This window comes from Leucoraja erinacea, chromosome 6 (assembly GCF_028641065.1).
Source record: "Leucoraja erinacea ecotype New England chromosome 6, Leri_hhj_1, whole genome shotgun sequence".
Lineage (NCBI taxonomy): Eukaryota > Metazoa > Chordata > Chondrichthyes > Rajiformes > Rajidae > Leucoraja > Leucoraja erinaceus.
The window spans coordinates 5,392,171-5,419,081 of NC_073382.1; the positions used below are offsets into that span (position 1 = coordinate 5,392,171).

General features: G+C 46.3%; 1 protein-coding gene across 1 annotated transcript in view; it reads left to right on the plus strand.

Moving 5' to 3' along the window:
- Positions 1-316: 316 nt before the first annotated feature.
- gabrb3 (gamma-aminobutyric acid type A receptor subunit beta3) overlaps positions 317-26,911 on the plus strand; it is a 334,484-nt gene continuing 307,889 nt past the window's right edge. Inside the window, exons 1-3 of the mRNA XM_055636511.1 lie at positions 317-1,304; positions 1,458-1,549; positions 1,678-1,745. Of these exons, the coding sequence (XP_055492486.1) occupies positions 1,222-1,304; positions 1,458-1,549; positions 1,678-1,745 (243 nt within the window). The 5' untranslated portion in view covers positions 317-1,221. The remainder of the gene's footprint in view (positions 1,305-1,457; positions 1,550-1,677; positions 1,746-26,911) is intronic.

Sequence of the window (26,911 nt, forward strand, 5' to 3'; positions counted from 1 at the left end):
TTGTAATATCTTGGTTTCTTGAAATAGCTCGGTCCCCCCTTCTCTCCGACAAACCTTGGCGTTGCAAGGACTATCGCCCCTATTAGAGATCTCCCCTCTCCCCTCTCCCCTCCTCCCTCCTCCCGTATCCACAGTGAGATTCCTTGCTCCTTCTAACATCATTCATGTCCTTCGCATTTGCGTGGAGCTCACTGGAGCCCCGGTGATGCACTGCTCCCTTAACACCCAGTGACCCTCTGGCCACATCAAAGCAGCGCACCAGTCCCTCCCTCCCCTTCCCCCTCCCCCTCGCCTTGATTATCCCCGGTGCTCAGGTTTTTCCCATTCCCTCCTGTGTGATGCCACTGTCGACTGCTCCGGATGCTGGCTGGTTGAATCGCCCGTCAGTCTGCGCGTCGCTGCAATCATAGCGGGGCTGAATCGGGGAGTATTTTAATCACATGCTTCGCCGCGTCCTCTTCATATTTCCTCCTTGCCGAGCAAGCCCGATTTCTACAAACTCCAAGCATCTCGCGTGCGGCGACACCACCTTTCTCGCCCAGCCTTGTATCAAGAGGCACCTTCTCGGTGCGTGAGATGTGAACGGGAGGATTGGCCCGTCGGGGGGAGCACCAATGTACGATGGCAACGAATTGGATGTATTCTCACCGTGCGGCGGTTTCCATTGCTTTAGCGCCGAGGCAGTTTTCTGAAATCTATTTTTCTTGAGGACTATCAACGGCAGTCTCTCCTGTGCGTGCATGTGCATGTGTGTGTGTGTGTGTTTGTATGTGTGTGTGCATGTGTGTGTGTGTATCAAAAAAGCGACGAAACTGCATCTGAATATGGGATTGAGCGAAGACCTGAATTTCGACTTCAAGTGAACGAAGAGAAAGAAAATTAATTGAAGAGAGAGGAAAAAAAATAAGACTCTCGTGCGAGCCTTTCAATAGTACTGTGTGGAAAGATGCATCCATCCGAGAAGGATCATTAGATTTTATTCGCAAGAATTAACAGCGTCTTGTGCAGAAATACACACACACACTCACAAAATAACCACAGCATCGAGACGAAACGAAAACAACCTTTTTTTTTTAAATTCTTCTAATCATTTATGAGCCATGTTGCTCAATTTGCTCTGCAGTCTCACCCGATGCTTTGGACTTTGAAGGGAGCCTCGTATTCCGCCGTGCATTTGCCATTTTGACCCCACGAACTAGTTTTTCGCCCAACAACCAAGGAATGTGGACATACCCGGGAAGACGTTACTTTGGTATTTTCTCAGCGCCGGTGGTGTTGGTGGCGGTAGTTTGCTGTGCTCAGAGGTAAGGCGATCCAAACGCGGTGGATGGAGGCGGCAGCTCACGTCAATGGGCGGAATGTCAATTGTGAATGACTTATTCTTTTTTCCATTTTCTCTTTCTCTTTCTCTCTCCCTCCCCCCCACCCCCTTGTGTGTGCTTGGCTTTCGACCCCAGCGTAAATGAACCCGGAAACATGTCGTTTGTCAAGGAGACGGTGGACAACATGCTCAGGGGATACGACATTCGCCTGAGACCCGATTTTGGAGGTAAGGCATCTTTGGTCCCCCAAGTCAAAAACGGCCCATTACAAAACATCTGTGCGGTGTGCTGAATTGAACTTTTGACAACAATGTATATATAGATATATATATTCTTCTCCTCATTTGTGCCCAAGGACCACCAGTCAGCGTTGGGATGAATATCGACGTCGCCAGTATCGACCAAGTGTCTGAAGTTAATATGGTGAGTGGATTATTAGTCCTTTATTTTGACGTCTGTTATAACGCACGTTTTCCATGTTGATGGGATATGTCAAGATGGATATTCACAAGGTGTTAAAAGTATCGCTTTTGAACTGATGCGGCCGGAGGGGAAACCAAGTGGTGTTTCTAGTGTACCATGCTGCGGTATCGAGTGTATGTGTGTGTGTGTGTCTTCTTTGGTGTTGGGGCTCATCCATGCAGTTGGTGCGGCGTGGTCGAATCGGATTCCCCCATCTCCTCCCCTTGCACTATGTATGCCGCGTACAATCAGACCGGAGACCCCGGCATTGGTGTCATCTACTGGCAATATACATCAGAGTGCGCGGAGACTGTCTGCCGCTGTTATCTATATTTTTAAGCCACCCCCGTCCCTCGGCAAACCGGAGGGGACGCGAGATGTGCGCATCCGATCTCCCGGTGTTGGTAGGGAATGGGGATTGATCGCGGGTTGCGAGTTTTGAACGCGGACTTCCATCTGCACTGCGAACTGGTCTTGTTGGGAAATGGACTGCAGGAATCACATAATCTCATCACGTGCCTGTGACTGTCAAAAAAAAATATTTTTAGACTGGTTTAATGCAATCTATCTGGATGGGCCGATGCACCGGGAGCTATACATGCATTCATTCATTCATTCATTCATGCATTCATTCATTACACGCGCCCATTAATTTGTGAACCCCCCACCCCGCCTCGAATTCGTGAAAGTACTGGTTCATTTGCGAGGTGTTAATGGCAAATGGAAGGTGTTCCTTGGGATTCCGTAATAAAGTGTTGGTTCCTAGAAAGTGTAGATTTAATAGGGTTTTTTTTTTGTTACCTAATTCGTGTTGGTGTTATAGTAGCATCAAGCCATTACTGTAATGTTATCCAGATGATCGATTTTTCCTCGCCTCTTCCCTCCTTCCTCCCCCTCCCCTCCACCCCCCCTCCCCTCCCCTCCACCCTCCTCTGCACTCTTCCACCTATTTACATCTGACTGCCCTTCATCTGACACCCCTTTGACCTCTTTAAATGCTAGCTTTCACCACTTACTCCAACCCTGGCATCAACAACGCCCCCCCCCCCTCCTGTATCCACCTATCACTCACCAGGCTTTGTCCTCCACCCACCTCTCATTGTCAGTGTCACCTCTCCACCCCCCCCCCCCCCCCTCCCGCTAATCAGTTTGAAGAAGGGCGCTGACCCAAAGAGCCAGCATCTACCCAGATGCTTCCTGACTCCATGAGTTTCTTCAGCACTTTGTGTTTTGAGGCACATTAAACGCAGGTTCTGAAATAATTGAGAGACAGGATACAGCAGGTGATATAACCTAGAGCAAAACAAACAGGATGGCTGGAGGAACTCAGAGGGTCAAGCAGCATCTGTGGGGGACAAGGGACAGTCGACACTTTGGGTTGATATCCTGTATTGGGACTGTGAGTGTGGAAGACAGATAGCCAGTTGAGTGAGATTGAGGGGTGAAGCAGGGGCAGGTAGGTGAGGAGAGGGAGGGGGCCAGGGAGGGCAACAAATGCTGGAGAGGGACACAGTGGGTGGTGGGTGTAAGATAGGGACAGGCAAGGAGGGAGCCGGGTTAGAAACATAGAAAATAGGTGCAGGAGGAGGCCATTCGGCCCTTCGAGCCTGCACCGCCATTCATTGTGATCAAGGCTGATCGTCCCCTATCAATAACCCGTGCCTGACTTCTCCCCATATCCCTTGACTCCACTAGCCCCTAGAGCTCTATCTAACTCTCTCTTAAATCCATCCAGTGACCTGGCCTCCACTGCCCTCTGTGGCAGGGAATTCCATAAACTCACAACTCTCTGGGTGAAAAAGTTTTTTCTCACCTCAGTCTTAAATTACCTCCCCTTTATTCTAAGACTGTGGCCCCTGTTTCTGGACTCGCCCAACATCGGGAACATTTTTCCTGCATCTAGCTTGTCCAGTCCTTTTATAATTGTATATGTTTCTATAAGAAAACCCCTCATCCTTCTAAACTCCAGTGAATACAAGCCTAGTCTTTTCAATCTTTCCTCATATGACAGTCCCGCCATCCCAGGGATCAATCTCGTGAACCTACGCTGCATTGCCTCAATTACAAGGATGTCTTTCCTCAAATCAGGAGACCAAAACTGTACACAATACTCCAGATGTGGTCTCACCAGAGCCCTATACAACTGCAGAAGAACCTCTTTACTCCTATACTGAAATCCTCTTGTTATGAACTCCCACCACCCTTTGTGTGAAAAAGTTACCCCTCAGATTGCCACTAAATCTTTTCCCCTTCATCTCGATCCTATGCCCTCTGGTCCTCGATTCTCCTACTCTGGGCAAAAGACTCTGTGCATCTACCCGATCTATTCCTCTCATGATTTTAAACACTGCAAAATGGTAGCTTCGTCTCACTGGTGTTGAGGAGGCCTTGTTGTGGGCAGCAGATGTAGTAGACAACGTTGGAGAGAATGCAAGTGAATCTATGACCTGGAAGGATTGGTGGCTTTTTTGTCTGGTGGCCATCATTCAAATTATTACCTCTCAATTTGCTGTTTCCATCTTGTTCTAAAGAGGCTCTGATGCCTTGATTAGGATTGTGTTCAATTGTGTTCACAGGAATGTTTTCTCATCTAAAACTCATACCAAGCTGTCATTTGTTTGCAACTTAATAGTAGTATTCTCAACTCTTTGCAGTTCTTTAACACAGAGCCCAGTCCTGCTCTCATCCAGTGTCCATGCATCTGCACTCCCACTGATTCCTAGCCATTTCTAGCTGTCTACTATGAAGATAGACACAAAATGCCGGAGTAACTCGGCGGCCAAGGCAGCATCTCTGGAGAGAAGGAATGCGTGATGTTTTGGATCGAGACCCTTCTTCAGACTGAGAGTTAGAGGAGAGAGAGACAGAGAGATATGGAATATACTGAAGATACTTACAAAATTCTTAAGGGGTTGGACAGGCTAGATGCAAGAAGATTGTTCCCAATGTTGGGGGAGTCCAGAACAAGGGGTCACAGTTTAAGGATAAGGGGGAAGTCACCGAGATGAGAATTTTTTTTTTTCACACAGAGAGTGGTGAATCTGTGGAATTCTCTGCCACAGAAAGTAGTTGAGGCCAGTTCATTGGCTATATTTAAGAGGAAGTTAGATGTGGCCCTTGTGGCTAAGGGGATCAGGGGGTATGGAGAGAAGGCAGGTACAGGATACTGAGTTGGATGATCAGCCATGGATCATATTGAATAGCGGTGCAGGCTCAAAGGGCCGAATGGCCTACTCCTGCACCTATTTTCTATGTTTCTATGTGGAAGGGCAAGGTGTGAAAACACAGATCAAAGAGGACGACGATCGAGGAAATGTAGAATGGTACATTGTTAGCTGAGGGGAAGGTGACAACGAGGCATACATTCAGTAATATTTAATCAGGAGGACATTGAAGCTAGTCAGAGAACTAGGGTGGGGGAGGGACTGAGAGAGAGAGAGGGATGGAGAGAGTGTTACTTGAAGTTAGAGAAATCAATATTCATGCTGCTAGGTTGTAAGCTGCCCAAGCGAAATATGAGATGCTCTTCTTCAGTTTCAGATTCAGATTCAACTTTAATTGTCATTGTCAGTGTACAGTACAGAGACAACAAAATGCAGTTAGCATCTCTCTAGAAGAGCGACATAGAATATGATTTCAATAAATAAATCTATTTACATGCATACAGTCATAGTGTTTTTCCTGTGGGAGGAGTGTCCGGGGGGGTGATTGGCAGTCACCGAGGTACAGTGTTGAGTAGTGTGACAGCCGCAGGGAAGAAGCTGTTCCTGGACCTGCTGGTCCGGCAACGGAGAGACCTGTAGTGCCTCCCAGATGGTAGGAGGATAAACAGACTGTGGTTGGGGTGAGAGCAGTCCTTGGCGATGCTGAGCGTCCTTCGCAGACAACGCTTGCTTTGGACGGACTCAATGGAGGGGAGCGAGGAACCGGTGATGCGTTGGGCAATTTTCACCACCCTCTGCAGTGCTTTCCGGTCGGAGACAGAGCAGTTCCCATACCATACTGTGATACAGTTGGTAAGGATGCTCTCGATGGTGCAGCGGTAGAAGTTCACCAGGATCTGAGGAGACAGATGGACCTTCTTCAGTCTCCTCAGGAAGAAGAGACTCTGGTGAGCCTTCTTGACCAGAGTTGAGGTATTGTGGGTCCAAGAGAGGTCATCGGAGATGTTGACTACCAGGAACCTGAAGCTAGAAACACGTTCCACCTCCGTCCCATTAATGTGGATGGGGGTGTGCGTGCTGCCTGATACTGCCTGTCCCGCTAAGTTACTCCAGCTTTTTGGGTCCAGCTTTGGCGTAAACCAGCATCTGCAGTTCCTTCCTGCACACTATGGCTATCTACTGTTGTCTCCTCCCATATTTCTTTTGAAGCCTTGAGGTGGAAATTCAACTGGTTCCAAGGACTTGTCTTCCTTAAGTTCAATAATTGTCTCCATTATCTTATTTTTCACTTTTGTACTGATGGGTTTTCCACCACTGCAAAAAAACAAAAACAAATAGTCATTGGGCAAGTCAGCTCTTTCCTTATTGTCCATTTATTGGCTCAAGAACCAGACCACAGATCAATTGGTGCAAATTGCATTTCTCAGCTCTAAGTTTTGCGTAATTAAATACTTTAATGCACTTGTGTTTATTGGGCTTGCCGCACTCTTTACAATTCTCTTTTTTTGAGTATATAGCTGATAGCATTTACAATCAACATAGAAACAGGCCATTCAGCCCTCTATATTCATGCTGTAATACTAATTTATTTCAGCACTTCTATTTTTAGGCAATGCAAGTGCTTGTCTAGACATTTCTTAAATGTGTCAGCAACTCTGCTGAGAGCACTGACACATGCAATGTTTTGTAGGTACTCACCCCTCTCTAGGTGAAAATGGCCTCCATCATATGATATATCCTCACAGAATCTCTTATCCTTTACTGTAAATCAATGTACTATAGCTTTCTATATCTTTGAGAGGGCAAGGATTTCCTGCAGTCCACCCTATCTATTCCTCTTCTAATTTCGTATACCTCAATCATTTCCCCTCCTAAGTCCATTGAAAATAGGTCCCTCCCCAGTCTCTCCTCATAACGAGAACGCTCCATGGCAGGCAACGTTCTGGTGAACCCTCTGTACCATCTCCAGCTCTATCATATCTTTAAACTTGCTATATACAGAATTGCATTAGTTTCCATATTCCATCTTCACTCCCTTATTCTACTGCATCCGTTGCCGTCAACCATTCACCTCCTTTCATTCACCCCTCCCTGATCCAGTACATTGGCTTGGATATCTGGAAACCTTCTTCCTTCCAGACCATCTGCTTTGCTGGTCTTTGTCTCTGTTTTTACTGTCCGTTGAGTCCATGGTGGTAATTGCATCTTTTCCCAGTGACACTCCTCCTACATCTTTCACACACTTTACTCTAAAGTTACAGCAGGCTGAGATGGTCAGATCCAAGTTACGACAAGTTTGCCATCAGGGCTCGACAGTAGTCAATCGCCCAACATCTCTTCCCAGCTCCCTTACTTTCTGACACTGTTGATGGTTCTTGCCCTAACCCTAACCCTAGCCCACAAAATTGTTAAGGGCCGCTTTGAACAATTTCGAAGGGGACTTGTTACACTGCAGAGTTACCGAGTAATGTCAGCGTTTAGGAGGACATCTTGGTGAGTACAAGTCCAAGTAGCTTTGGCCAATCTGTGGGCAAAGGCAATGCGGGGTCTGCACCCACCTGGTACTAGCCAAAAACACAGAGAACAGTGACAGGAAAGAGAGGCCAGATAGAACAGAGGATAACCTGTGAGCAAAATAATGTGGTGTATGCAATTAAATCTCTGGAACTCTCTGCCACAGAAGGTAGATGAGGCCAGTTCATTGGCTATATTTAAGAGGGAGTTAGATGTGGCCCTTGTGGCTAAAGGGATCAGGGGGTATGGAGAGAAGGTAGGTACACGATACTGAGTTGGATGATCAGCCATGATCATATTGAATGGCGGTGCAGGCTCGAAGGGGCGAATGGCCTACTCCTGCACCTATTTTCTATGTTTCTATGTAAGGAGTGTAACTTACTGTACATGGGCAAAACGGGTAACAGCCTCCGAGTCAGTTCTGACAGGACAACTCAGCAACACCACAAGGGGAGACCAGTCCAAACTTATTATCACGCATTTCCAGCAGCACGTGATCCAGTCCCTCGTGGTCATGGGGTTTGAAACAAACATAAATTGGTCAAACAGGCGTAGGAAGAGGGCAGAGAGGAATTGGATTGAAGCGTTACAGACGCGGGAGCCCAATGGCCTTACCCTAACATAGGGTGGACCCCGACTGACTCCTACAGATCTACAGACAAGCATAAAGGCAAGGGTAATGAGACTGTGGGCCAAACCAAAGTGGCAGTACATGGTGAAAATAAATCTCCAGAGGGAGAACATTGCGGACCAGAGGGCATTTTGTCCCACTGTCCAATAAATGGTAACCTGACCCGAATTTTACTGCCAATCTACATTAGCCTCCTTCTAAAAAAATACATCACTGGTTCCTCCATCGCAAGGAGTTGCCACCCTATTTTCAATCCCATTTTCTCTCTCCTTTTGTAGAGTTGCCTTGTTTGAATTCCTTAAACCCAATTCCTCAATTCAATTCAGTCTGAAGAAGGGTTTCGGCCCGAAACGTTGTCTATTTCCTTCGCTCCATAGATGCTGCTGCACCCTCTGAGTTTCTCCAGCTTTTTAATGTATCCTCAATTCATCAGCTGGATGGAGCAGCACCCACCAGTTTTTATTCTTATCAATGAAAATCCACATAATGCTGGAGTAACCCAGAGGGTCAGGCAGCATCCCTGGATAACACGGTTGGGTAACGTTTCAGGTGGGAGTGCTTCAGACAGAATCTGACCCAAAACGTCACTTATTCGCTGGATGTTTTCAAGAGAGAATTAGATTTAGCTCTTAGGGCTAAATGAATCAAGGGATATGTGGAAAAAGTGGGGACAGGATACTGATTTTAGATGATCAGCCACGATCATATTGAATGGCAGTGCTAGCTCGAAAGGGCCGAAAGGCCTACTCCGGCACCCATTTTCTATGTTTATCCATGATCTCCAGAGATGCTGCCTGACCGGCTGAGTTACTCCAGCATTTTGTGTCTTTCCTCGATAAACCAGCTTCTGCTGTTCCTTGCTTCTGTATGCCTCATTCTTATCTATCTGATTGTGCCTAGATTTTCGTACAATAAATCCACACAATTCTTTATTCAACTTGCATTTCTTCGTGTGTGCATGGATGATGTGTACGCGGAAATACCAACATTCTAGGTACACAACATCCCCCCCCTCTTCACACTGTAATGCAGGGATCACCAGTAATGTAACCACAATACTACTATATCTACATAGGCTGTCATTTTCAATTTTTTGGCCATGAATTCCATCTGGCAAACATCCAAGGCTGAACCAAACCATAAATAACCTTCATCTCACTTTTCCCCACATTTGTACAATCATTAAAACTGTCTTTTTTTACCTCTGCAGTAGTAGAACACTCCGTAAAGACAGCACTCGTAGTCAGGATGATACTGCCTCAAAAAGGTTGGCAGTATCATCAAAGATCCACACCATCCTGACCACACACTCATCTCCCTGCTACCTTCAGGTAGAAGGTACAGGAGCCTGAAGACTGCAACAACCAGGTTCAGGAATAGCTACTTCCCCACAGCCATCGGGCTATTAAATCTGGCTCGGACAAAACTCTGAACATTAATAACCCATTACCTGTTATTTGCACTTTATCAGTTTGTTTATTCATGTGTTTTGTAGTCAATGCCTACTATGTTCTGTTGTGCTGAAGCAAAGCAAGAATTTCATTGTCCTATACAGGGACACATGACAATAAACTCACTTGAACTTGAACTTGGGGATTGAACCCAGGACTGTAAGGCAGCAACTCTATCGCTGCACAACTGTGCCACGCCTCTGACAATGTTTACTTTCTTCTTAATGGAGAACATTGTAGTCTGAATAGCGCAACATTTATCAACGTCTGATTCTAGAATCCTTGGCAGAGCTTTTCCCTTCTCCTGTTGGAGTTACGGATTTCCACTACAACCAAGACTCCCTACATTCCAGAATCTCTATTCCCTCCATGAATCCTGGCTTCTGCAAAGGGATGTACCATTCGGGAAACCTTATCATTGCAATATCCTTCTCATGGTCACCATTCATTTCCATTCTAATTAACCTGTACTCTCATAAGTGGCTCTTCACTCCATAGTCACAGTTATAAAGTCAAACAGCATAGAAATAGGCCCTTCAGCCCAATGAGTTTGTGGTGGTACTTGCATCTATCTTTCCCTCTCAACCCCTTCTCCTGCCTTCTCCCCCTAACCCCTTACACCTGTACTAGCCAAGAATCTATCCATCTCTGCCTCAAAAACCATCCATTGACTTGGCCGCCACAGCCTTCTGTGGCACCAGCTTACCTTGAGTTTAGAGATACAGCGCGGAAACAGGCCCTTCGGCCCACCGAGTCCGCACCGACCAGCGATCCCCGCACACTAACACTACCCTACACGCACTAGGGACAGTTAACACTTATAGCAAGTCAATTAACCTATAAACCTGCTTGTCTTTGGAGCGTGGGAGGAAACTGAAGATGTCGGAGAAAACCCACGCAGGTCACGGGGAGAACGTACATACTCCGTACCGACAGCACCCGTAGTCGGGATCAAACCCGGTTCTTTGACGCTGCAAGAGCTGTAAGGCAGCAACTCTACCGCTGTGCCACAGTGCTGCTGTTTAAGTGTAGCATCGTGATCAGATCCATGAGCCGGTCCACGTATGCACCAGCAACGTACAGTTAGCCATTGCCATTTGGAGCCACATGCCCACTGATGTGCGTTTGTGTGATTTCTTTAATTAACTTTATGTTTCCTTTTTTGGCAAACATTGAGTGACGTCCAGGATTGTAGCATCTGGCCTTTTGATGCAATTTGCAACCGGGAGTATACCAGCGAAAGTGGTTGGTATTATGGCAATGCTGCAAAGATCACAGTTACAGTATGTTACACTGTTAATTAGCCATTGCTCCAGCTGATTTACTCGGTGGTGTCTATTATAGTCGGGTAAATCTTCTGTCGAAATATAAATAGGAACAATGTGTCTGCACTGTCATTTTAATTTGTGTCATGCTTTCAAAGTTACTTTTTTCAGGCAATGGCATATCAATATCAATGAGATTAATATTAGATGCTTTTGCCCAGGGTAGGGGAATCAAGGACCCGAGGTCCTTAGAATAACATGTAAGGGGCAAGATTTAATGGGAACCTGAGCCAAGAGTCAAGTCAAGAGAGTTTAGTGTCATATGTCCCAGATAGGACATTGAAATTCTTGCTTGAGGGGCAACCATTACATTCTGAGGGGGACGGAACAAGCTGTTTGTGGAGGCATTTGAGGCAAATATTATAATTATATTTAAAAGATACTTGGACAGATACATGGGCATGAGTTAAACGTGGGCAAATTGGACTAGCATTGATGGGGGATCTTGGTTGTCATGGGCGACTTGGGCTGATGGGTCTGTGTCTGTGATGTGTGACTCTAAATAACAGTCAAATCTGTTGGTTCCTTATGGAGAATTTGTGGACTTTCCTTATTCAGATCCTTCCTTATTTACATTCTAATTAACCTATATTCTCATAAGTGGCTCTTATGTGAGTAGTTGGTCACCATCGTCACAGTTATAGAGTCACATAGCATTGAAACAGGCCCTTCAGCCCACTGAGTTTGCGGTGGTACTTGCATCTATCTTTCCCTCTCAACCCCGTTCTCCTGCTTTCTTCCCCTAACCCCTGACACCTGTACTAATCAAGAATCTATCCATCTCTGCCTTAAAAACATCCATTGACTTGGCCTCCACAGCCTTCTGTGGCGACAGCATAAGGTGAAAATTAGGATCGTAAGGTGTAAATATGGATAATCATTTCTCCATTTATGATACTTTAGTGCTCTAAGCAGAAGATCGGCAATTCCATTAGTAAAGATTGTATGATGCCTACCATCACATAATAGATTTCTTTCCATTGTAACGTAGTGTTGAACTTTGAACGTAAAACACTTGGAGGAATGGGCACGGTGGCGCAGCAGTAGAGTTGCTGCCTTACAGCGCCAGAGACCCGAATTCGATCTTGACCACGGGTGCTGTCTGTACGGAGTTTGTACATTGCCCTGTGACCATGTGGGTTTTCTCCAGATGCTCCAATTTCCACCCACTCTCCAAAGATGTGCAGGATTGTAGGTTAATTGGTTTTGTTAAGAATTGTAAATTGTCCCTAGTGTGTAGGATAATACTAGTGTATGGGGTGATCGCTGGTCGGCACGGACTTGGTGGGCCGAGAAGCCTGTTTCCGCACTGTACTAAACTAAATTAAGCTTTGTGTTTTGCTCAAGATTTCAGCATCTGCAATCTTGTGTGTCTCAAAGAATATGAGGGGTCACAGTTTAAGGATAAAGGGGAAATCTTTTAGGACCGAGATGAGGAAAACTTTTTTCACACAGAGAGTGGTGAATCTCTGGAATTCTCTCCCGCAGAAGGTAGTTGAGGCCAGTTCATTGGCTATATTTAAGAGGGAGTTAAATGTGGCACTTGTGGCTAAAGGGATCAGGGGATATGGAGAGAAGGCAGGTACAGGATACTGAGTTGGATGATCAGCCATGATCATATTGAATGGCGGTGCAGGCTCGAAGGGTCGAATGGCCTACTCCTGCTCCTATTTTCTATGTTTCTATGTTTCTATGACAACAAATAGGACCAAAGCAATCCCATCACTCAATGCAATAGTACTGTGGGTGACCTCTTTTGGATGAAATGGATAATCAGGATCCTATATGTCATGGGGTCATAAGGAATAGGAGCAGATTTAGGCCATTTGGCCCCTCGAGTCTACTCCACCACTCAATCATGGCTGATCTATCTCTCTCTCTTAACCCCATTCTCCTGCCTTCTCCCCATAACCTCTGACACCCGTACTAATCAAAAATCTATCTATCTCTGCCTTAAAAATATTCACTGATCTGGCCTCTGCAGCCATCTGTGGGAAAGAATTCCACAGATTCCCCACCCTCTGACTAAAGAAATTACTCCTCATCTCCTTCCTAAAAGAACGTCCTTTAATTCTGAGGCTATGATCCTTAGTCCTAGACTCTCCCACTAGTGGAAACATCCTCTTCACATCCACTCTATCCAAGCCTTTCTATAAATCTGGTATTGTAGTGTAGCCAGGTATGCTGATGATACAAAGGTGAGTGGGTTAGCAAGTTGTGGAGAGGACACAAAGAGCCGGCAAAGGGATATAGATAGATTAGGTGTGTGGGCTAGAAGTGGCTGAAGGACCACTTGGTTATTAAACAATAATTAGATTTTTGATCCTTGCTTTCAACAGAATGAGAGTATAATATATTGGCATAAAAAGCAAAGCAGGGAATTTGCATGAAATAAAATATTAGCATGGGTACATGGCTGGTGATAAGGAAGGCTCAAGGACTATTAGCTTCTTTTAAAGCGGACTTTAGACTTTAGAGGTACAGCTTGGAAAGAGGCCCTGTGGCCCGCCAAGTCCGCAACAACTAGCGATCACCAGGTACACTGGCACTACCCAAATTACAACTTACCAAAGCCAATTAACGTACAAACCCGTGTGTCGTTGGAGTGTGGGAGGAAACGAGAGCACCCAGAGAAAACCCACGTGATCACAGGGTGAATGCACAAACTCCGTACAGACAGCACCCGTAGTCAGGATTGAACTCTGCTTGTAATCGCTAGAATTTAGCAGATTGAGGGGGGATCTTATAGCAACTTACAAAATTCTTAAGGCAACCCCTTACGAAATTTTAAGACGGGCTAGATGCAGGAAGATTGTTCCCGATGTTGGGGAAGTCCAGAACAAGGGGTCACAGTTTAAGGATAAGGGGGAAAGTCTTTTAGGACCGAGATGAGAAAAACATTTTTCACACAGAGAGTGGTGAATCTGTGGAATTCTCTACCACAGAAGGCAGTTGAGGCCAGTTCATTGGCTATATTTAAGAAGGAGTTAGATGTGGCCCTTGTGGCTAAATGGTTCAGGGGGTATGGAGAGAAGGCAGGTATAGGATGCTGAGTTGGATGATCAGCCATGATCATATTGAATGGCGGTGCAGGGCCGAATTGCCTACTCCTGCACCTATTTTCTATGTTTCTATGAACCCAGGTCTCTGGCGCTGTAAGGCAACAATTCTACCGCTGCACCACTGTGCTGCCCTAGAGGTAGTAAAGTTGGTGTCCTTACGCCTGGAGGATTCTGTGCAGTTCTGTTTAATAAGCAGTGTGGAGAAGGTTCGCCAGGTTGATTCCTAGGGGGAAAGGATTGACAAATGAAGAAACGTTGAACATTTTGATCTAAATTCATTGGAGTGTGGAATCTATTTGAAAAGCAAGGTATCCTGAGATGACTTGACAGATTGCATGCCAAAGGATTATTTGGCCAAGTAGATATTTCCAGAATGCGGCAGAATAGTTCCACTGTAAAGGAGTCTAGATGGAGGTGAGGAGGGATTTCTTTACCCAGCGGTTGCTTAAGTCAGTTCGGGGGGAGTTAATCCCGTGTTACCTGCTCCATGGTCGCATGGTTGGATAGTTGGCGACTAAACCTTCTTCCCCCACCTGGTGGATCCCCAGCAGGACCAAAAACAAGAGCGGATGAGCTTCTAACCAGCCAACGGCCATCCACACTTCAGTAGAAGCAGCGATCACGGTTGTACACAGCATTGTAAGGAACGATGATAAAACACACACACCAGAATCCTATACTTTCAGCGGTGGAAGTCTGCAGGAACTGGAGGACAGAGATGTGTGGTACGTCCGTCACCGTTCCCGTTGGAAACCGGCGCCACTATGTTGCTAATGTTTTTCAATGATGATGAATGAATGAATGGATGAGAAGTTGCTGAGTCTTTGCAATTCTGAAATGCAGAGAACTGCAGATGAGATGTCATCGAATGGTATTCAAGGTGGAGCCATTGACAGCCATTTGAACTGCAAATGAGTTGAGTGTTGTGGGGAGAATGAGGTGTAGTGGAGATGAGGCCAAGCGTGTATCAGCCACAATCTCTCTGAATGTCAGGGCAAGTTCCAGTGGCTAACTGGCTATTTCCAAAGCCCTTGTTATTGGTGAACAGGATACAACCAATATGTTGTACACCTCTTTATAGACCGCTCAATGCTTTAAGAAAGGTGCGCCCTCCTTACCAGGTCAACCCTGGGTGACTCTAGGCCCCCACAGTAGAAAGTTCGACCCATAATTGTTCTCGGAGACTTAGTTTAGTTTAGAGATACCGCACGTAAACAGGCCCTTCAGCCCACCGAATCCACACCGACCAGCAATCGCCGCACATTAACACTACCCTACACACACTAAGGACAAGTTTACATTTTACATTCACACCAAGCCAATTAGCCTACAAGCCTGTGTGTCTTTGGAGTGTGGGAGGAAACCGAAGATGTCGGAGAAAACGCACGAGAATGTACAAACTCCGTACAGACAAGCACCCGTGGTCAGGATCGAACCTGGGTCTTTGGCGCTGTGAGGCAGTAGCTCTAGCCCCCCCCCCGTGCCGCCCTAATGGCTCATTTCAATGGCCATGAAATATGGGCAATAAATGCCAGCATTGCTGGTGGCTTGCTCTGCTCATGAATAAATAAAAATTAAACATCGGGTCACTATTTCATTGCTTATGTGGGAATTTGCTGCAGATAAATTGGCTGCCATGTTCCTTTAATTACAACAGCGATAACCTTATAAATAACTTCATTGGTGAAAAAGTGACATTGAGAGGTTGGTGCCAAGCACCGTGTAAATGCGAGTCTTGGTTTATGTTCCTAAAGGAAATGTTCCTTGCGAAACCTGAAATGTACAGCAACTGAACCGCACTCGGTAAATGCCATTACAATTTTTGATTTCAATTTTCCCTGCAGACTCTGTATTTTGAAACTTTAATGAAGAGTCGCCTAAAAAAATGCGACAAATATGTTGCAATATTTTCACGCTGCGTCAACAGCAGCTTTTGATACCAAAACTTGCAATGGCAGCCAACATGTTATTGGAGCAGTAATGAGGCTGGGAGTGCAGGGACATGGGCTATCTCCTCTATAAAAGGAACCTTTAATCCTCCACATAACTGACCAGCCACTGAATGCATTAAATATTAGTCATACCCATATCAGAAGCCTTATGGATTTTAGTACGTGTTTCCCAAGATTATAAAATGAGATTATCAAGGAACTTCAATTTAAATTATTTTTATTTTGAAATGTGCAAATCTGGTGCAAGAAGGATTGTTCAAAAAAAAAACTCCACTGCAAAATCTCCTCAAGGTATGCCTACTTTGAAAAAGTTCTCCTCCTATCTCCGGAGCCAGTCTCACAACCTCCTCTCTAACTGCCCCCTCTCTGTGACCCCCCCCTGCCCTCCAACTCTTCCTTGCTGTCTCCTCCCCTTCCTCAGCCCTCGGGCTGTCTCCTCCCATCCCTCAGCCCTCGGCTCCTCCTCCTCCTCCACCTTTTTCCTTTCTTCTCCCCACCACCCGTCAGTCTGTCTGTCTGAAGAAGGGTTTCGGCTCGAAACGTTGCCTATTTCCTTCGCTCCATAGATGCTGCTGCACCCGCTGAGTTTCTCCAGCATTTTTGTGTACCTTATATTTTACTCTAGGTTAGAGATGCAGCATGGATACCGGCCCACCAGCCCACCAGCCCACCGGTCCACCACCAACCAGTGATACCTGCACGTTAACACTATCTTACGCACACTAGGGACTTCTTCTTCTTCTTGCATATGGCGTGCACAGCCTAAAGTTGTAGGACAACTTGTTCTATTTGATCTTACTTGACTGTGCACGCCAGGTAGATTGCATTCGTCGAAACAAACAGGGCGGATCACGTGAAGGTTGCAATCTCCCACCCTCACACTAGGGACAATTTTACATTTATACCAAGCCAATTAATCTGATCGTCTTTGGAGTGTGGGAGGAAACCGGAGCAGCCGAAGAAAACTCGCGCAGGTCACGGGGAGAACGTAACAAACTCCACGCAGAGAGCGCCATTAGTCAGGTTGGAACCCGGGCCTGGCGCTGTAAGGCAGCAACTCTACCACTCTGCGCCACCGTGCCACCCCCGTAATCCCATTTACAGCTGAGTGGTGCAGTGGTTGGAATATTGAATTCTCCACCCCCCCCCCCCCGGGTACAAAGTTGGACTCCATCCCAGACTGAGAGACTATTTGCTTTAGACCTCACGTGGAGTATTTTAAGTGAAACACATGAATGAGAAATTTCCAACTTTTGGCAGAAATTTGATTTTTATATTCTGACCTTGCATGAGACTCCTGAATTCTTGGTATGCCACGATAGTCGCAATGCACTAGTACTAGAACCTCCAGTTCTTTGGCTGCGTTTGGCCAAGTCAGTAGATAGGCACAAAATGCTGGAGTAACTCAGCAGGCCGGGCAGCATCTCTGGAGAAAAGGAATAGGTGAAGTTTCAGATCGAGAGCTCTCATCGCATTTTAACACCTAAATCTCCCCTCAGACATCTCCATTTCAAGGCAAGTGCCATCAGAATCCACAACAGCTTCGTCCCTCCCTCCCCTATCAGTCTGACAAAGGGTTCTGACCCAAAATGTCACCTAATGTCATCTATTCCTTTTCTCCAGAAATGCCGCCTGACCTGCTGACTTACTCTAGCATTTTGTGTCCATCTTCGTCGTAAACCAGCATCTGCATTCTTACACATGTGGTCCAGGTCCGTACGTGCTTCCTGTCCCTACAGTCACATCACATCCTGGTGACTCCAGCCGATGGTTCCTTGTTGTCTTGAGGAGCCCTCAGGCACGTCCCAAACTGATTACATGGAGTGACTCCTGACACCAAGAAGTAGGAGCAATGTGGTGCTATCAGTGGCACCATAGGGGTTGTGACACAAGGCTATATACAACTCCCCCCACTGTTGACACAAGCCCTTGGAGCTCACCAATGTTAGGCCTGTCAACCTGAGGCCTGGTGGTTGGTTGCCCGAGGACCTGATACCCATGGAGCAGAGATGCAAGGATCCTCTTGTGATTCTTTCTCTGGACCTGAGCCTAGATCCAGCTCCAGACAAAGTAGATATTACACTGGTGAATACAGATTTGTTATTACACAACTGGTGTGCAAAGGTGTGACTCTTTTATATCATGTGTGACTTCCTTTATAACATTGGGTCTCTGTACAGGGTGGGCGCTGATCTGTCACTGTATGATGTTGGGGTACAGTACTGGAGTACAGCACTGGTAAGCACAGGTTAGTTACGGTATGGCACGGCCAGAGTTACATTGAAGTCAAGTACCAAGGATGGATGGACTGTTACTCTCCTGGATGGAGCACCAGAGCGCAATCCACTCTCCCAGCCGCTGACTTGTCACACAGAACTTTCAGACCATCTCTCTTTCTACTCCTTTCGGCCAGGACCGCTCCTTCACCTGTTTCCTTGTCTCTGGCCAAGCTGCATGTTGGCCACCCTTGAAATGGCAGCATCAGCAAACATATTAACCTTTAGACTTTAGAGATACAGTGCGGAAACAGGCCCCTTCGGCCCACCAAGTCTAGAATAACGGGTAGGCCATTTAGAACGGAGATGAGGAAAAACTTTTTCACCCAGAATCTGTGGAGTTCTTGCCTCAGAAGGCAGTGCAGGACAATTCTGTGGATGCTTTCAAGAGAGAGTTAGATAGAGCTCTTAAGGATAACAGAGTCAAAGGATATGAGGGGAAGGCAGGAACAGGGTATTGATTGTGGATGATCAACGATGATCACAGTGAATGGCTCAAAGGGCCAACTCCTGCACCTGTTGTCTATTGTCTATTGAGTCTGCACCGACCAGTGACCAGAACTACCACACACCCTGGGGACAATTTACAATTTTACCAAAGCCAGTTGACCTACAAACCTGGACGTCTTTGGCGTGTGGGAGGAAGCCGGAGAAACCAGAGAAAACCCACGCAGTCACAGTGAGAATGCACAAACTCCATATAGACAGCACCTGTAGTCAGGATTGAACCCAGGAAACCATTCCTTCCCTCCAGAGATGCTGCCTGTCCCGCTGAGTTACGCTAGCATTTTGTGTCGATCAAAATGAGGCAATGTTATACTGAAAAAAACAAGGAACTGCAGAAGCAAATGCAAGGACACAAAGTGCTCAGCGGGTCAGGCAGCATCTCTGGAGAACATGGATAAGGTGACGTTTCGGGTCGGGACCCTTCTTCAGGCTTCTTTCTGTGATAATTCAGACATTAGTTTGCTAAAAATAGTTGACCAATATAAATATATTAAGGCAAACTATTGGAGGATTCTCGTATCTGCCATCACAAAGTTATAGATTAAATGAAAATTATATTGCATGATAAGATATCTGAAGATGATGATATAACCTTTCCAGATTTCAATTCACAAAATTGGTTTGGTTTAGTATGTTGTCTGTAAATTAGAGCATTAACGTTGTCCAATTGTCCAGTCCATTTGTGTTGATGGATAATTCTCAGATGATATAGTTGGTATTTAAATAATGTGGCTTGGACATAAGCCATTACAAAATAGTAATATTCTGTGAGATAATTCTTATCTCAACCTTTTGTAAGATGTGCACAGCATTGCTCAAACCTCTGTGGTCCATATGATTCAGATTCAGATTCAGATTCAATTTTAATTGTCATTGTCAGTGTACAGTACAGAGACAACAAAATGCATTTAGCATCTCCCTTGAAGAGCGACATAGCAAATGATACTGGTCCACCACTGATTTTCCACCACCCTTGGTTCGAGAGGCTTGTCAGATTACCCATTTTGCCAGACCAACAGAGGTTTAGTTTCGTTTAGAGATACAGAGTGGGGAAAGGCCCACTGAGTCCCTGCCGACCAGCAATCCTCGTACACTAGCACTATCCTACACACTAGGAACAATTTACGACCTTTACGGAAGCCAATTAACCTGCAAACCTGTACGCCTTTGGATTGTGGGAGGAAACCCAGAGCAGCCGGAGAAAACCTACGTGGTTATGGGAAGAATAACAATAGACAATACACAATAGGTGCAGGAGTAGGCCATTTGGCCCTACGAGCCAGCACCGCCATTCAATGTGAACATGGCTGATCATCCCCAATCAGTACCCCGATTCTGCCTTCTCCTCGTATCCCCTGATTCCGATATTTTTAAGAGCCCTATCTAGCTCTCTCTTGAAAGCATCCAGAGAACCTGCTTCCACCACCCTCTGAGGCAGAGAATTCCACAGACTCACCACTCTCTGTGAGAAAATGTGTTTCCTCGTCTCCGTTCTAAATGGCTTACTCCTTATTCTTAAATTGTGGCCCCTGGTTCTGGACTCACCCAACATCAGGAACATGTTTCCTGCCTCTAGCGTGTCCAAACCCTTAATAATCTTATATGTTTCAATGAGATATCCTCTCATCCTTCTAAACTCCAGAGTGTACAAGCACAGCTGCTCCATTCTCTCAGCATATGACAGTCCCACCATCCCGGGAATTAACCTTGTAAACCTACGATGCACTCCCTCAATAGCAAGAATGTCCTTCCTCATATTAAGGGATCAAAACATTAAAGGAGATGCCTGACCAACAGGGTGCCGGAGAATCAGTGTTGGACCTGCAATGATTTATAGTCACAGAGTCATAGAGACTTACAGCATGGAAACAGGCCCTTCAGCCCACCTTGCCCACACCGTCCAACATGTCCCATCTACATTAGTCCCACCTGCCCGCCTTTGGCCCATATCCCTCTAAAGCTGTCCTATCCATGTACCTGTCCAAATGTTTGCGATAGTTTTTATCCAACCATGCCATGTGCGTTCTTATCCAAATCATTGATTTATATGGTCATAAGGTCATAAGTGATAGGAGTGGAATTAGGCCATTCAGCCCATCAAGTCTACTCTGTCATTCAATCATGGCTGATCTATCTCTCCCTCCTAACCCCATTCTCTTGCCTTCTCCCCATAACCCCTGCCACCCGTACTAATCAAGAATCTATCTCTGCTTTAAAATTATCCACTGACGTGGCCTCTACAGCCTTCTATGGCAAAGAATTCCACAGATCCACCAGCCTCTGACTAAAGCTAATAGCGTATACTGGTATTTTCCTGTATACATTTTATTCCTAAGGCAACAATTCTACTGTTTTGCTATGTGCACAGTGATCCCCATTGACCACACTTTGGTGGCTGATCAAATACAAGGCAGCCTCTTAAATACCATCCAGTTTTCTAAGTGGCATCTTTTATCTGTAGGCATTAACTGTTATTTGGGGAGAAGAGGCAAGGGAGACAATCACCAACCACTTTCACCAGGGGTTACGGGAGAGCAGGCAGGAGAACGGGGTTAGGAGGGAGAGATATGCCCCTGTCCCACCTATGCCCCTGTCCCACTTAGGAAACCTGAACGGAAACCTCTGGAGACTTTGCGCCCCACCCAAGGTTTCCGTGTGGTTGCCGGAGGTTGCAGGTGGTTGCCGGAGGTTGCAGGTAGTGGAAGCAGGTAGGGAGACTGACAAAAACCTCCAGGAACTGCACGGAAACCTTGGGTGGGGCGCAACGTCTCCAGAGGTTCCCGTTCAGGTTTCCTAAGTGGGACAGGGGCATTAGAGATCAGTCGTGATTGAATGGCGGAGTAGATTTAATGGGCCGAATGGCCTAATTCTGCTCCTATCACATATGAAGATGAAACTGTTCCAGGTGGAGGAACTAAAAGTGATTAACATACCTCTCAATCAGTGTTGCCAATCACTTGTTTCATGGCATAGCTGCAGTTTGGGGCCTGGTTAACAGCGGGAAGATCTAAAACGGGGAACTAGCAAATGAAGCACAATGTTCTGTGAAATGGGTACTTTGGATCCAGAGTACTCTCCCATCATAGTTTTAATTTGGGAAGAAATAGGAAGCAGAAAACAAAAGTGCATTTTAGTAGGAACGCATATTTACAAATGGATCTGATCCGATTTGTTTTCTGAATACGTTTGAACAATTCAAGCATCCAGTCTGGGCATCAGGCAGCATGAGAGACGTTTTAATCCAACCTCCGCCCTGCAGGTGTAAACAATGAGCGCTGACAATAAAAATCATAAGGAGAGGTTAGTGATGCTTACTGGATGGCCGCTGCCTCCGGGCAACGTAAAACCATCATGAGTTTCAGAAAGTAGGATTATGGAAATGCACGGAACCACTTAGCCTCTGTGACCTTGTTCAATCACCACTAATCTTAACGTCAACCACTTGCCTTAGCTCTGTAAACCCTTAATACCACCTCCTAATAGAAATCTTTCTGTTAACCCCCCATCTCAATAGCAGTACAGAGAGAGAGAGTGTGTCACCCTTGGAGTTTCACCTGAAACGCCCAGCTCTGATTGTAATGGTCTACCCCTTCCTCTGGGGATCACCCTCTACTAAGTCCCTCTACTGTAGAGGTCCCTCGCTCTCTACGATAACATATGATGAGCGTTTGACGGCACTGGGCCTGCACTCACTGGAGTTCAGAAGGATGAGTGAGGACCTCATTGAAACTTACCGAATAGTGAAAGGCCCGGATAGAGTGGATGTGGAGAGGATGTTTCCACTGGTGGGAGAGTCTAGGACCAGAGGCCACAGCCTCAAAATAAAAGTATGTACCTTTAGAAAGGGGATGAGGGAGGATTTCTTTAGTCAGAGGGTGGTGAATCTGTAGAATTCGTTGAGGGCTATAGAAGCAAAGACAATGGATTTTGTTTAGGTGGAGATTGATAGATTCTTGATTCGTACGGGTGTCGGGGACTGTGGGGGTATGGCAGGAGAATGGGGTTGAGAGAGAGAGAAAGATAGATCAGCCGTGAATGAATGGCGGGGTAGACTTGATGGGCCAAATGGCTTAATTCTGCACCCACAACTTATGAACTTATGAAGTCTGGCAATTGTCTAATCCTGCCAGTTACATAACAAGAAAAACATTTTTTATTCCTGTAACAGTTTGTGCCTGAGATATCGACACAAAAAGCTGGAGTAACTCAGCGGGTCAGGCAGCATCTCTGGAGAAAAGGAATGGGTGACGTTTCAGGTCGAGACCCTTCTTCAGACATCCCGACCCGAAACATCACCTATTCCTTTTCCCCTGAAGTTCATATCTCCCCTACTCTCAATGACTTCATCAATTACTTTAAATCTGTGCCTTCCCGGTTTTGATCCCCATGCTAAGCACTTCCTATTTATCCCACCGTATTTGGACCCATCGTGATTTTACCCATTTCAATTAAATTTCCCCCCGCCGTCTCCATTTGAAAGTACGCGCCTGACCCGCTGAGTTACTCCAGCATTTTGTGTCCATCTCTGGTGTAAACCAGCACCTGCAGTTCCTTCCCACACAGCTTGTGCCTGTTCAGTGCCGAAGGATAAAATGAATCTGTGCGTGATTGCCAGGATGCTGCTGGCATCAACCGTTTATGCGGTGACCGTCTAAAAATCTCACTCCCCACTTCCACCTTGTCTGGAGTGTCGAGACCTTCCACTGGGGGACCATGGCCACCTCCGTATAACACGGCCGCGGCAAGTCCTCGTAAACCGCTCTGTGCCCAAGTAGGTTAGATCTAACCAGGGAAATGGTACCATTAGGACCATTGCTCTATTCTCCTCTGCCAGCTTGAGGAGAGCAGAGCTCAGGTGCTTGGTTAGAGGCTTTGCGCAAAGCTCTGGAGAACAGACAGCACAGTGGCCAGCTGTCGCCTGCTGAATGTACGGAGAGGATCGCTGCTGCAGGACTCACTATCTCGCGCGGATTGGGTTTTCCCTTCAGTGGCAAGATGAGGCCATGTGTGGCAAGGCCAGTGTAGCTATCCCAAATGCTGGCAGCGTTTAGGAACGCACTGTGGCGCCATCTTCTCGTACCACTGCGGCTTGTTGGAATGGGGACAACTCCCACAGGATGTGCATGAAGGAACTCAAGAGGCTAGGTTTAGGAAAGCAGACTATTATCTAAATGGTGGCCGATTGGAAAAGGGGGAGATGCAGCGAGACCTGGGTGTCATGGTACACCAGTCATTGAAGGTAGGCATGCAGGTGCAGCAGGCAGTAAAGAAAGCGAATGGTATGTTAGCTTTCATTGCAAAAGGATTTGAGTATAGGAGCAGAGAGGTTCTACTGCAGTTGTACAGGGTCTTGGTGAGACCACACCTGGAGTATTGCGTACAGTTTTGGTCTCCAAATCTGAGGAAGGACATTATTGCCATAGAGGGAGTGCAGAGACGGTTCACCAGACTGATTCCTGGGATGTCAGGACTGTCTTATGAAGAAAGACTGGATAGACTTGGTTTATACTCTCTAGAATTTAGAAGATTGAGAGGAGATCTTATAGAAACTTACAAAATTCTTAAGGGGTTGGACAGGCTAGATGCAGGAAGATTGTTCCCGATGTTAGGGAAGTCCAGGACAAGGGGTCACAGCTTAAGGATAAAGGGGAAATCCTTTAAAACCGAGATGAGAAGAACTTTTTTCACGCAGAGAGTGGTGAATCTCTGGAACTCTCTGCCACAGAGGGTAGTTGAGGCCAGTTCATTGGCTATATTTAAGAGGGAGTTAGATGTGGCCCTTGTGGCTAAGGGGATCAGGGGGTATGGAGAGAAGGCAGGTACGGGATACTGAGTTGGATGATCAGCTATGATCATATTGAATGGTGGTGCAGGCTCGAAGGGCCAAATGGCCTACTCCTGCACCTAATTTCTATGTTTCTATGTTTCTATGTTTAAATTGAAGACAGACCCAAATTACTGCTGGAGTAACTCAATGGGACAGGCAGCATCTCAGGAGAGAAGGAATGGGTGTCGTTTCGGGTCTTGACCCTTCTTCAGATTTCAGGATTCCCACAGGATGGTTCTGTCTCAGTGACATCGTCCCCAAAAACTCTCACCGACTTCTACAGATGTGCCACAAGGAGTGTTTCATCGGGATGCATTACTGCTTGGTTTGGGAACAGTCCCATCCAAGATCGAAGGAAATTGCAGAGAATTGTGGACGCAGCCCATGCCATCGTTCAAACCAACTTCCCTTGTTATTGACTCCATTTGCATCTCACGCCATCACGGCAAGGCCAGCAGCATAAACAAGGACAATTCGCATCCTGGCCACTCCCCTCTTCCACCAGGCAAAAGGGATAGAAGTGTGAAAACGTACACCTCCAGATTCAGAGGCAATTTCTTCCCAGCTGCTATCGGGCAACTGAACCATCCTACCTACCTCTTCTAGAGAGCAGTCCTGAACTATTATCTGCCTCATTGGAGACCCTCGGACTATCTTGGATCGGACTTTACAGGCTTTATATTGCATTAAATCTATTCACTTTATTCCCTTTATCGAGTATCTGTACAATGTGGATGGCTCGATTGTAATCATGTATAGAATTTCCGCTGACTGATTTGTACGCAACAAAAGCTTTTCACTGTACCTCGGTACATGTGACAATAAACTAAACTAAACCAAACACATTTCCAAGAATGGAGTATGCAGACACAAGGAACTGCAGGCGCTGGTTTACCGAGAAAAGACGCAATGTGCTGGAGTAAGTCAGCAGGTCAGGCAGTAAATCTGGAGAACATTGAATTCTCACAATTTTGTTAGTCCTTGCTGTTTCCCCCCATCCCTCAGCCTTTGGGCTCCTCCTCCTTTTTTTCTTTCTTCTCCCCACCCCCCATCAATCTGAAGAGGGGTTTTGGCCAGAAACGTTGCCTATTTCCTTCGCTCCATAGATGCTGCTGCACCCGCTGAGTTTCTCCAGCTTTTTTGTGTACCTTCGATTTTCCAGCATCTGCAGTTCCTTCTTAAAGACAAATATCTGGAGAACATGATGTCTGAAGATGCTTCTCGACCTGAAACAGCACCTATCCATGTTGGCCACCTAATAGATGGCTGAAGAACAGGCAAGAAGGCTCTTCCAGTGGCCTATTGCTGAACCCAGTCGAGGTAGGGAAGAACATCAGGACGTACGTCAGCAACTCGAGTGAAATGATTATCTGGCATTATTCACAGTAATATTTCCAGGGAGCTTGCTGTGCCCAGATTAGCTGCTGTTGTTGTTGAGTCTACATGAGTTGAGCCCAGGGGCAGTTCAGCTTTGATCTGTGGCAGGGCAGGCTTTTAGATGAGTTCAGTTTAGTTTAGTTTAGAGATACAGCACGGCAACAGGCCCTTCGGCCCACAGACCAACCAACCCCACACATTAACACTATCCTACACACACACTAGGAACAATTTACATTTACACCTCGCCAATGAACCTACAAACCAGTAGGTCTTTGGAGTGTGGGAGGAAGCCGAAGACCTCGGAGAAAACCCAGCTGGTCACGAGGAGAACGTACAAACTCTGCACAGACAAGCACCCACAGTCAGGATCGAACTCGGGTCTCCGGCGCTGTATGCGCTGTAAGGCAGCAACTCTACCGCTGTGCCACCATGCCACCCTGAAGGCTTGAGGAGTTAGGTGGACCACCCTTGATCCTATTTTAGTGGGCTCTGAAATATACTTCAGAAATATTTGATTGTCCGCAAATTGACATCCAACTGGAAGGGCCTATGAAAGATGCTGCACAAATAGAGTTATACAGCCTGGAAACAGGCCCTTTGGCCCAATTTGCCCACGCCGACCAACATGCTCCATCTAAACTAGTCCCAAATGACAGCATATGGCCCATATCCCTCTGAAACTATGCTATCCATATACCTGTCCAAATGTTTCTTAAACATTGTGACAGTACCTGTCTCAACTCACTCCTCTGGCAGCGTGTGCATGGTTGAATATACAGCTTGGACATTCTTTTGACTGTCTGCTGATAGTAGTTGACTAACTAGTCCCAAAGTGACAGCATTTAATTGTCATTTGGACCCCTGGAGGTCCAAAAACTATGCTATCCATATACACTGACCCCAGACACAACATAAATTTTTAACATCCAAACATTGTGACAGGCCAAAAAAACTTATCTCTCCACTGCACTCTCCCCTACCCCCCCCCCCGATGTCTGAGTCAAGTCAAAGCCCCCGGCTGGCGTTGGCGATTGTCCC